Raw genomic sequence first — 12086 nt, 5'->3', positions numbered from 1 at the left:
CCCCAGTCCAATTCATATTTATTAGGTTTCTATTACGTATGTGTCTGGGACTTAGGGGCTTGAATCAATTGATCCGTAAATAGTTTACATTAAGAAAAATTTACTTCGGAAGAGAAACTTTCCCTAAGTAAATTATACCTAGAGACTAGAAAAGGGCTTGCCATATTTCATTCTTATTTAGATAGCTTTTGGGTTATATTTTTTGTTGGAGATCTGCTTTCAATTCTCTTGAAAATCGATTGTGGAATGTTCAGAATCCAGATCAGTAGGAAGGAAAGATTTTACGTCCTTCGTTTTCACCCTCCCTTGGATGATGTTAAAGCAAAAAGCCTGCATCTTGATTGCTGTTCTGTCCTGTTTCTGGTGAAAATTATTCTTGAAGTTTATGATTCAGACAGAAGCGCTTGATGCAATCACAGCTAAAGCAGGTGTAAGTTGGCCTGCATTTTAAACTATTTTCTATAATGTTTGACCCTAGTGGCAGTGAATGGAGTCCATTTCTGTCCTGGAATGAGAAACAGTTTCGTGTGAATGTTAATGTCAATAGGAAAACTTTCCTGAATTTCATAGGGGAGAAAGATATCTAAAATTTAGTAGTGTAGTAGAGCTTTCCTTTCTCTCTTTCTATTCCTTTACTTTTTTTTCTTTTGGCTACGCCATGTGGCATGAGGGAATCTTATTAGTTCCCCGACCAGGGTTTGAACCCATGCCCCCTGATTGGGACTTCAGAGTCTTAACTACTGGACCGCCAGGGAAGTCCCCTCTATTCCTTTACGTTATATGTAATATTATAATTGTATTTTCTTCCAAAATAATGTGAATGGATTGGTGGTATTTTTGCATTCTTTTCAATTGCCCCTCAAGGGCCTTTTAATCCCAAGTTGACCACATGCTCTTTGGAGAGAGTACTGGACTGGGAAGCAGCATTTCCACATTTCTGTGCCCATGTGAACCATATTGCCTCAGTTTCCTCATGTGTAAAATGAGAAAATGAGATTAGATTGTCTTTTTCTTGTTGTTGATAACTTTAGTCACCATGCTGTCCTTTATATCCCCAGGACTTATTTATCATATGACTGGAATTTTGTACCTTTTGATCACCTTCACCCATTTCGCCATTCCTCTTTAGCTTAAGATGACATGATTCCATCTGTCCAAAATCAATTTTAAATAGATTGCTTAAAGGGGGGAGTTTTTTCCTTGTACACTTCTAAAATTATTTGGAGCTTGCCTTTTAAAACCTGTGCTAGCATTACAATAATCAGGAAGACACTGGTGTGCGTTGGGAGGTGTATAGGCTGCTACTTGGTGTAGGAGGGATTTGAATTCCTGCCATTTAAACTCTTAGGTTAGTAGTTTTATTTTGGTTTTTGGATGAGAACTGCAGTTAATGTGCTCAGATACCATTAAGGGTAGGTTCTGTGTGAAGATTTTTAGGTGTATTTCAGTAAATACAACATTGTATATTATTAACTAACCTGGTAGTAAGGTGTGTGTTTGGTTCTTAATTTTTCTAATGAATTTTCAGTAACTTCCGATTGATTGTTCCCTCCCCTTACCTTTGCCTTTTCCTACTTCCTTCTATTACCTACTTCTTTCTGTTACCTCCTTCCTGAAAAAAAGGCAAATGATACTCATCAAATTTTCTAAGCAACTTAAAATGTTGACTTGAAAAGTCATTCATCAGCTAAGTGAGAAGTTTTTGTTTTTTACTTTAAATTTGCTTTGGGATTATTTAGAATCTGTTCTTTTAGTAAAAGCACAGAATCCATTTGTAATATCTGCTCTCAGTTGGGAAGTTTTCCCCAGGCTCAAATTTTGTATTTCAAAAAGCAGGCTTCCTATAAATTGCCATTGTAGAGAGAATACATTTAGTATTTACTTGAGAAAAGGAGTTCAGCTATGAGCTGTTCCTATTCAACATTGTGTAAAAAATGAGAATATGTTTAGTTTGGGCTTTTTCTCCCAAGACACTTAGATCTTTGAGGAGTCATAGGGCTGTGGCAAGAAAGCGGTAGCTTTGGTGACTTAGGTTAGGGTAGAAGTTTGCTGGATTTTGTGCCTGGGCTCTTTGGCTTGGCTTTCAAATGGTGATAGTTAAAGTATGCTGCTGCTCAGTAGCTTGACCACTGAGGCGTTTCTTTCTCTCATTCATCTGTCCATCTCCCAGAAGATGAAAAGGCCAAGCGAGAATCTGTGTCTCCCTGGACTGTGGAAGGTGATATCAACACTGACCCATGGGCAGGTTATCGATATACTGGTAAACTCAGACCACATTATCCACTGGTGAGTAAATAAGGTAATAAAAATTTAACATTCTTTTAAAACAATTTTCAGTTTCCTAAAAATGGTACTTATAATTTGTATTCCAATTATGAATCATGTGATCAGGATTAAGTTTACATTCTAGCTTTTTAACTTTTATGGTACATTATTTAGAAGTTAGTAGGGATAATTGGCAATCATGGATGAAGTAGGAAAATTTTAGATGAAGGATTCTTTAATATTTAAGAAAGAATGAGGTAGAATAGGTATTTTTAGGCCAACATAATGGTAGTGTATATTACTACTTCTCTAAAATGTTTTCAGTGTGATATTCTTCTACCTTAAGTTTGATATGGCTTTTCTGCCACTCCTGTTCCTTCCAGCGTTCTTGGCAGACTGACTTCAGAGTCTTAACCTAGGAATTGACTTAAGTTGAAATTTATTTGTCATTCTCAAATACTTAAATTCTTTTTACTGTTGTTTGCATTTTATAAAAGAGATACATCGGGGCTTCCCTGGTGGCACAGTGATTGAGAGTCCACCTGCTGATGCAGGGGACGTGGGTTCGTGCCCTGGTCCGGGAAGATCCCACATGCCGTGGAGCGGCTGGGCCCGTGAGCCATGGTAGTGAGCCTGGGCATCCAGAGCCTGTGCTCCGCAACAGGAGAGGCCACAACAGTGAGAGGCCCGCGTACCGCCAAGAAAAAAAGATACATCTTTAATTTTTAAAATTTGGAAAAATGTCAAAAATATAAGAAAGTTTAATTGTAGCTCCCAGAGATAATGTCCAGGAACATATTGGTGTACATTTACTTTGAGACATCATTTTGTTACTGATTGTGGTTCACCAATTTGTTTGGAACAACACGGGCACCTTCCTTGTCTGCATGTAATCTTAAATCTTTAATGGCTTCTGTCACTCTCCCCATTCCTTATATATCCTGGGAAAGGGGGTGGCATTAGCACTAGGCTCGATCTTCACAAAACAGATATGTTGTGATATTTAAGATGTCATTTAAAACTTTTTTTTTCATTTAAGTCAGCGGTCCCCAGCCTTTTTGGCACCAGGGACTGGTTTCATGGAAGACAGTTTTTCCACGGGGCCGGGTCTGGGGGGTGGTTCAGGCGCTTCTGTGAGTGATGGGGAGCGGCAGGTGAAGCTTCACCGCTCACTTCCTGCTGTGCAGTACGTGGCTGTGGCCAGGTGTTGGGGACTCCTGATTTCAATGAAATGAATGAACTTTTGAATTTGGTGTTTATTCCCCCACTTTTATTTTCTTTGTTAGTAGATTTTTTTTTTTTTTTTTTTTTCCCGGTACGCGGGCCTCTCACTGTTGTGATACGGGCCTCTCACTGTTGTGGCCTCTCCCGTTGCGGAGCACAGGCTCCGGACACGCAGGCTCAGCGGCCATGGCTCACGGGCGCAGCCGCTCGGCGGCATGTGGGATCTTCCCGGAGCGGGGCACAAACCCGTGTCCCCAGCATTGGCAGGCGGACTGTCAGCCACTGCGCCACCAGGGAAGCCCTGTTAGTAGATTTTAATAATGAAAGTTACTTTCATGTTTGAATCGGATCCATCTAACCTCTTCGTTTTTTTTCAGATGCCAACAAGGCCAGTGCCAAGTTATATTCAAAGACCAGACTATGCTGATCACCCTTTAGGTAAATTCTGCTATGCTGTTTCTTCATAGTTCAGTTTGTGGGCTTGCAGACTACTACAGAGGAAAAGAGTGCTTTCTTAGTAGAAAAGTTTCAGTGCTGGATTTCTAATAAATGTAAATATGTTTTTTCAAGGCACACTAGAACATTTGAGAGCATTAAAGATTCTTTCCTCTCATTAGAAATCTAATCAATTCTGAAAACATTGTTTATGTAGCTGTTAAAGTCTACATTCAACATAATATTGTATTTAGTGTTGTTATATCAAATTCTAGATTTTAAAAATAGTTTTGATTTTAGCATGTTCTCCAACCTTAATTAAATAATATCCATTTAGGAAATAACAGATGGTGGAGGTCTTGAATGCATGCCTAACTAAAGACTCTGGACTGTAGCAGTAATAGAAATAGTAGTAATGGTGATGATAATAGTAGTAATGGTGATGCTGATGATTCTATAACTGATATTTTTTCATAACTGTGTGTCAGGCACTGTGTCAACCTCTTTACATGTATTACTCCATTTAATACTTTCAACACTCCTGGCGTGGGTTCTATTGTCTTCTCCCTTTATGGTTAATGATAGTGAGACATGCAGAGAAGATAGGTACTCTACAGCATAGGCTAAAGTTGGATTATGTGAAATTACTGAGTTTGCTTGTCAAAAATGGTTGAATGTGGTTTAATCTACTGAGCTAAGCTACCTTTGCTTTTTTCTCAAAGAAAAAGGAACTGTATTAAGCCCTTATGAATATAATTTGAAAATTTAGTTAAACTCCACTATTTCAGATAAATTGAAAGAAAAGAGTCTGAATGATAGAATACTGTTGAGGATGTATAATTTCATTACACTGTATTTAATATTCTTGAATATAGTTTTAAATTGTATTTTTAAAGAGTACATAGATAAGGTAAATTGTAATAGGATAAAATGTTGCACAGTGAAAAGTGAGTACCTTTCCCCAGAAGTAATCACTATTAATGATTTCTTGTAGAACTTTTCAGAGATATTTGTTGTGTGTACACACATTAACACGCCCCCACCCAATTATACACAAAACGAACAAACTATATACACCTTTTCACCTTGCTCTGTTATATTTTATGTTGTAAATATTCCATATAATCCGATATAAAACCATTTCTTTCTTTTTAATGACTGAAGTATTCCATTATGTGGACATGTTACAATTTATTAAACCAGACTCCTACTAATGTATATTTAGATTATTTCCAGGTTTTTACTTCTAACAATTTGACTGCAGGAACTGTTCTTATAATTACATATTTGTACACATGTTGAGAGTATTTCTATAGGTTAATTGCTTAAAGTGAAATAGCTAGATCACAGGATACATGCATTTTTAAAAATTTTGAGAGGTATTATAAATCTCAGAGATTTTTTTGCCAGATAAAAACATATGAGAGTCGCTTTCTCTGTATCTTTTTTTCTTTTTAAATAAATTTATTTATTTTTGGCTACATTGGGTCTTCGTTGCTGCGCACGGGCTTTCTCTAGTTGCCGTGAGCGGAGCGCTACTCTTCATTGCGGTGCATGGGCTTCTCATTGCGGTGGCTTCTCCTGTTGCAGAGCACAGGCTCTAGGCACGTGGGCTTCAGTAGTTGTGGCACACGGGCTTAGTTGCTTCCTGGCATGTGGGATCTTCCCGGACCAGGGCTCAAACCCGTGTCCCCTGCGTTGGCAGGCGGATTTTTAACCACTGAGCCACCTGGGAAGTCCTCTTTTCCTATATCTTCCCCAGCTTAGAATCTTATCAAGTTTTGCGATCTGTGCTAATTTGAAAGATGAAAAATGGTATTTTGCAGTTTTTTAAATTTGCATTTTGAGTAAGGTTGAGCATCTCTATATTTTTAAAAATCATTTGTATTTTTTGTCCTTTTGAACTGTCTATTCGTATCCTTAGACTTTTTTCCCCCCAGTTAGATTACTTAGTTTTTTCCATACTGACTTATAAATGCTCTTTCTATATTAAGGAAAATAATCTCTTGATGTATGTACTATGAAATGTTTTCTCCCAATCAAGCAAGTTACATTTTTGTCTTTGTAACATTACATTTATGACAAACTTTCAACATTCTTCTGTAGTAAAATTCATCAGTGTTTTCTTATAAGGTGCCTATGGCTTTATGACCTAGAAAGACCTTTTGGGTTCAGAGATTATAAAAACATTTTCCCATGTTTTCTTCTGTTTCGATGGTTTTACGCTTCTTGAGTGTGTGTGATAAAATTTTTGGTCCATCTGAAACTTATTTATCTTTAGGAGTTAAGTAGGGATTCAACTTTATTTTTTTCCCAGCAGAATATCTGGTTGTGACATCACGAGTTATTTTTAAAAATTAGTCTTTCTTACTGATTTAAAATGCAAGCTGTATCACTATATTAAATCTTCACGTCTTTAGGTTTTTGGATTCTGTTCTGTTTCATTAACCCATCTGTCTAATCATATGCCATTGCCAAACTCTTAATTATTACAGCTATATCATGTTTTCATACTTGATAGGCCTTGTTGCCCCCGCCTTTCCTCGTTTTCAGAATTTTCCTGGCTGTTCTTGCATGTTTGTTTTTCCACGTGAAATTTAGAATCAGCTTGTCTGGTTCCCAAAAATGTCCTGTTGCCATTTTTTATTGGGATAGTATTAAATTTATAGAGTAATTTTGGAAGAATTGACACCTTTACAGTATTGAGTCTTCCTATCCAAGAACAGGGTATGTTTTTCTTTCCTTCATTAGGCCTTTTAATGTTAAGTTATTCCTGGATACTTTATCTTTTTAAGTTATTCTTGTGAATATAATATCTTCTGTATTTTTTGCTTGTTTGTATATGGGAAAGTTATTGATTTTTATATATTTTTCTTATCTGCCAACTTGCCGAATTCTTATTTCTAGTCATTTACCAGGTATTCCCTTGTTCTAGAGATATATAATCGTATCTGAAATTGATAAGGAGTTGTTCCTTTTCTTCCTAATTTTATATGTCTTGTTTCTTTCTCTCGTTTAGTACATCTGCTAGTATTGTCAGAACAGTGCTAAAAATACTAGTGCTGAGAGTGGGCATTCCATGATGTTGGTTCTTGGCTTGAGATTTACATTTATCATGTAAAAGTGGTCGCTGGCTATGGTATCAGAATTATCTTTCTAGATGATCATTTATTTTTCATTACTTAATCTATGGCTATGATGAGTTATATTAATAGTTTAATATTGAACCATCCTTGCCTTTCCAATATGAATCTCGCTGAAGTCATGCTGTACTATGTTTTTTGGATTCTGTTTGATAATATTTTATTTGGTATTGTTATATCAGCATTTATAAAAAGAGTAGTTTATGGTTATATTCTTTTTGTCAGATTTTGAAATAATTATTATACTGGCTTTAATGCTTTTAAATGTATGAATAACTTCAATTAAGCTAATTTTATGAGTGAAAATTCTTAGGGCAGTATTTTTCAAACTTTTTTGACTATGACCCAGAGAACTGTATTTTATAGCATGATCTGTGTATATGTGTGTGTGTATAAATCAACAGTCAAACATTTTACAACAGCACTTACTTGCTTACTTACTTACTTACCCTGTATGATATAGTCTATTATTTTCTATTCCATTTATTTACTATAAAAAAATATTAGTCATAGCCCACTAATAGCCACTAAAGGGTCACAAGCTGCCATTTAAAGAACACTGACTTAGGTTCCAGTTTCAAAAAAGAAATGAGTGTAATTAATTTATCAGTTGTTGATAATCTACTTGCTTCATGAGATGATGATCATGAAAACAGTTATAAATTGTATGGTGCTCTTCAAATGTGAATCATTTACTGACCTTATTAACACACTCCCGGGCAAATAATAAGTACTCCATCTTGAATGATTTCTCATAGATTTGGAAATTTGTTCTTTAAAATTGTTCTCTCAGTTTGTTTAGCAAATTTCATGTTGCAAGTAGTTTTTCAGAAAACCTGACCTGGACCCTCCCATATTATGAAATACCATTGTGTGAAATAGTGAGACCTGACTATTATTATATCATCTAGGGGATAATTATGCTAATATATACTACGTCTTTTTGTTCATTTTGGTTTTACTTACTGATTTTCTTTACCAGGAATGTCTGAATCTGAGCAGGCTCTTAAGGGTACTTCTCAAATTAAGTTACTCTCATCTGAAGATATAGAAGGGATGCGACTCGTATGTAGGGTAAGAGTTTTTTTCTCCCCCCCTTGGGATAGAACATGTTTAAGTAGTTATAACACATGAAGTCAATGATTTGCTCATTTATAAAAGTAACAAATGTTACGTAGTAAAACTGTGATTAGCCATATTTACTTTATTTTTAAATTTACTTTTTGAAGTACCGTTGATTTACAATGTTGTGTTAATTTCTGCTGTACAGCAAAGTGACTCAGTTATACATACATTCTTTTTTATATTCTTTTCCATTATGGTTTATTCCAGGATATTGAATATAGTTCCCTGTGCTGTACAGTAGGACCTTGTTGTTCATCCATTCTACATGTAATAGTTATTTTCTGTGGTTCTTTGAGGAAAATCATTCATCTATTCTTTTATTTCCCTCCCTTCTCTTCCCTGTTGTAGAATTGTGAGAAGCTTCAAACTTCATCAGTTCATTATTGTTTAGATTACTTAGGATGTACATTTTCACATAGAAATCAGTCAGACGTACTTATTAAGCTATTTTCTAGTTAGCCCAATTTTATTTATATGTTTACACACATATGCATACACTTTTATTAATGGGTGTTAGAAATACATACAAATGGTTGTAAACTGAAAATTCAGGATTATAATATGCAAAGTGAGGTTCGTCTTATCAATATCCTACAAAATCTAAGTTAGTCCAAAGGGTACAGATTTCTATTTCTATTTCATTTCTTCTTGAATGTATGAAGTGTTTCTCTTTTACAGCTTGCCAGAGAAGTACTGGACATTGCTGCTGATATGATTAAACCAGGTGTAACTACTGAAGAAATAGATCATGCTGTACACTTAGTAAGAATTTTAATTTTATGCTTTGAAAAAATTTTTCATACTGTTAGATGTTTAGTCTAAAACATTAAAGTAAAAAATTAAGTAAACCTAAGTTCTGAATATCTACACTTGGCTAATTTGAAAGCAAAGTTTTCACTTTGTTTCAAATATAGAAAGTATTCAACAGTCATTATTCCCATCTTTAAGTATCTGTGGTATTGGGGTCTGAGGTAAGCTTGAAATATCTTGTTTCTGAAACCTCACATTTCATAACATTTTAGTTTAGCTTTTATAAGATGATTAGCTTTATTAGCACTTTAAGTAAATCACGCTACCACATGCATCAAATATTTTGAAATAAAAAAGAATATAACTTCTGAAACTAGATTAGTAGGAAAACATCTTCCTTTTTATATCTGTAATAACAAGGCCACAAACAGACCAGATACATGTTTGTAGTAAATATGGTATAGGTATACTTTTAAAATAAAGATTGCTTATCTACCAAAGAGAGACCTTAAAACCCTTTAGTAAATAAATATTCATGATCATAAAAAAAAACCAAAAAAAAAATACCCTACAGTAGATGAGTACATATATGATATGATTAGGTTGTTCATAGTAGAAGAGCAATAATTAGTTAATAAATCACATGGAAAACTAATTAAACCTGCTCTGGTAATCAAACAAATGCAAGTCATAAAGACCTACTAAATTAGTAAGTATTTTAAAGATGTTTATGTCCATTGCCTACGGGAAGATGGTGAAATTGGTACTCCTTTGCATGGTGGTGGTATTGTAAATTGGAACTATCCTTTTGGAAGGAAATTTGACAATGTGTCTTGAGCTATAAAAATGTTTAGAACATTTTTTTATTTGGAATTTTACAAATCCTGATTTTTGGATATTGTTCCATGTTATAAAGTACAGTTGACCCTTGAACAACACAGGTTTGAACTGCATGGATCTTTTTTTTTTTTTTTTAGTATTTATTTATTTATTTGGTTGCACCAGGTCTTAGTTGCAGTGGGCTCCTTAGTTGCAGCTCCAGGGCTCCTTAGTTGCTGCTCACCAGCTCCTTAGTTGTGGCAGGTGAGCTCCTTAGTTGTGGCATGCATGTGGGATCTAGTTCCCTGACCAGGGATCGAACCCAGGCCCCCTGCATTGGGAGCGCAGAGTCTTAGCCACTGCGCCACCAGGGAAGTCCCTGCATGGATCTTTTCATGTGATGAAAAAGATCTTTCATCTTTTTTCAATAAATATATATATCTACTGTAAATGTATTTTCTCTTCCTTTCGATTTTTAATAAAAATTAAAAAAAAATTCTTTGGCCTCACCACGTGGCATTCTTTTTTTTTTAATGATTTTTAGAGTAGTATTTTCTTTTCTGTAGCTTACTTTATTGTAAGAGTACAATATATAATACAAAGAATTATGTAATATAAAGAATACAGTATATAACACATATAAAATATGTGTTAAACTGTCTGTTATTGGTAAGGTCAACAGTAGGGTATTAGTAAAGTTTTGGGGGAGTCAAGTTATATGTGGAATTTGGACTGTGCAGGGGGTTAGTGCCCCTCCCCCTCCCCCTCCATCCTTCCCCCACCCCCTGTGGCCCCAGGTTGTTCATGTCAGCTGTATGTGGTATGCATTAATAGCAGTTTGAATGCTTCCTATAGGCCAGGTGCTCTTTTACGTGCTTCTTTTATTAACTCATTTAATTTCCCCAGCAACTCAATGAGATAGATGCTACTGTCATCTCCATCTTACAGATTAGGAAACTGAGGCAGAGAGAGGTTAAGTTGCCCAGGGTTACACAACTTGTAAGTAATGGAGTTGGCATTTTCAGTCAACGCAATCTGCTTCTGTGTGCTCTTAACTAGTATTTATACTGCTGTAAGAAATACAGAAGCATATTGTTAAATATAAGGAAAAATGATAGGCATGTAGTTATTGATCATAATATTTTTTTGTAATTGAGGAAACTAATATAAATTTTCAATACTAGAATTGCCAATAAAATTATAGTACATTCCACAAAGTGTATTCTAGGCAACTATTTTTAAATTATTTGTAGGAAGATTGTGGCAATGTGGAAAGAGAAATTATGTATGCTATGACTACCACTGTATAAAAACATCCAAGTAAAATAAGACTTATTTATGGGGAACCAGGTCATTTTCTTAGAGGTTCTTTTGTTGTTCCACATGAATGTAGTGGTTAAAATGTCTCAGGGAATACTTTACCATCTCTTAATTATTACTAGTATTTATTTTTATTTTTATTACTTTTATTATTAGGGATAGAGGCTTGTTTCTATATAAGAAATTATAATTACATTAAGTGCGCACATTAATTTAAAATTTTAAATTTAAATAATATGTTTTTAATAAGGAGTAGGTAATTCTAAAATAAAATCTTCATATAGTGACATCTGTATATGTAAATATTTGGAATATGTGAATTTTCTTTTCCTTTGCGATTATCAAGTAAACTGGTTTGCCTGTGGTCTGACTTACAAACCCTACTATTTATCTACTGTTTAAGGTAATAGCTACTAGTATTTCTAAAATAAAATCTTAAATAAGTTCTTCATTAGGAGCGTTTGTACAACAAAATTTTCCACATTTTTCAAATTTTAAAATGATTAATTGTATACAGATTAACTTTTTCTTTGGCACATTCCAGATTATTCTCTCTGTATTTTTATTTTATTATAGGCATGCATTGCAAGAAATTGCTATCCTTCTCCCCTGAATTATTATAATTTCCCAAAGTCTTGTTGTACTTCAGTGAATGAAGTGATCTGCCATGGAATTCCAGACAGACGGCCCTTGCAAGAAGGTGATATTGTTAATGGTAAGAAATAAGTGTGACTTTTGTCACTGTTAGCAAAGAAACAGCAAGGCTTTGGGAGTCTAATAGTGACTTGCATTTTCTTCACTTGCTTCCTGTCTTTTACTTTTTTCATATTTAAAACTTAAAATAAATTGAAAATCTCTGGAAACCTATTTTATGGTTTTAAGATGTTTAACTGCTTTCAAGGTGCTTCTACTATGATGTGCTTGATACAGGTTCTTTAATGCAGATGATCATTATGTGATTGGTAAATAGGGGAAAGATGTCAGTGAAGTGTGGAAGTAATGTTG

The 12086-nt window shown here is 34.8% G+C and overlaps 1 protein-coding gene across 2 annotated transcripts in view; it reads left to right on the top strand.

The window, feature by feature from the left end:
• Positions 1–12086, top strand: part of METAP1 (methionyl aminopeptidase 1) — a 69100-nt gene that overhangs the window by 32023 nt on the left and 24991 nt on the right. For both annotated transcript variants that reach the window (XM_019926452.3, XM_019926451.3), the window contains exons 3-7: positions 2171–2286; positions 3867–3927; positions 8050–8141; positions 8871–8954; positions 11658–11796. In XM_019926452.3, coding sequence (XP_019782011.1) covers positions 2171–2286; positions 3867–3927; positions 8050–8141; positions 8871–8954; positions 11658–11796 — 492 coding nt within the window. The remainder of the gene's footprint in view (positions 1–2170; positions 2287–3866; positions 3928–8049; positions 8142–8870; positions 8955–11657; positions 11797–12086) is intronic.

Source organism: Tursiops truncatus, chromosome 5 (assembly GCF_011762595.2).
Source record: "Tursiops truncatus isolate mTurTru1 chromosome 5, mTurTru1.mat.Y, whole genome shotgun sequence".
Classification (NCBI taxonomy): Eukaryota; Metazoa; Chordata; class Mammalia; order Artiodactyla; family Delphinidae; genus Tursiops; species Tursiops truncatus.
Note: the sequence above shows the minus strand (reverse complement) of the source record. Positions and strands in the feature narration are given on the sequence as shown.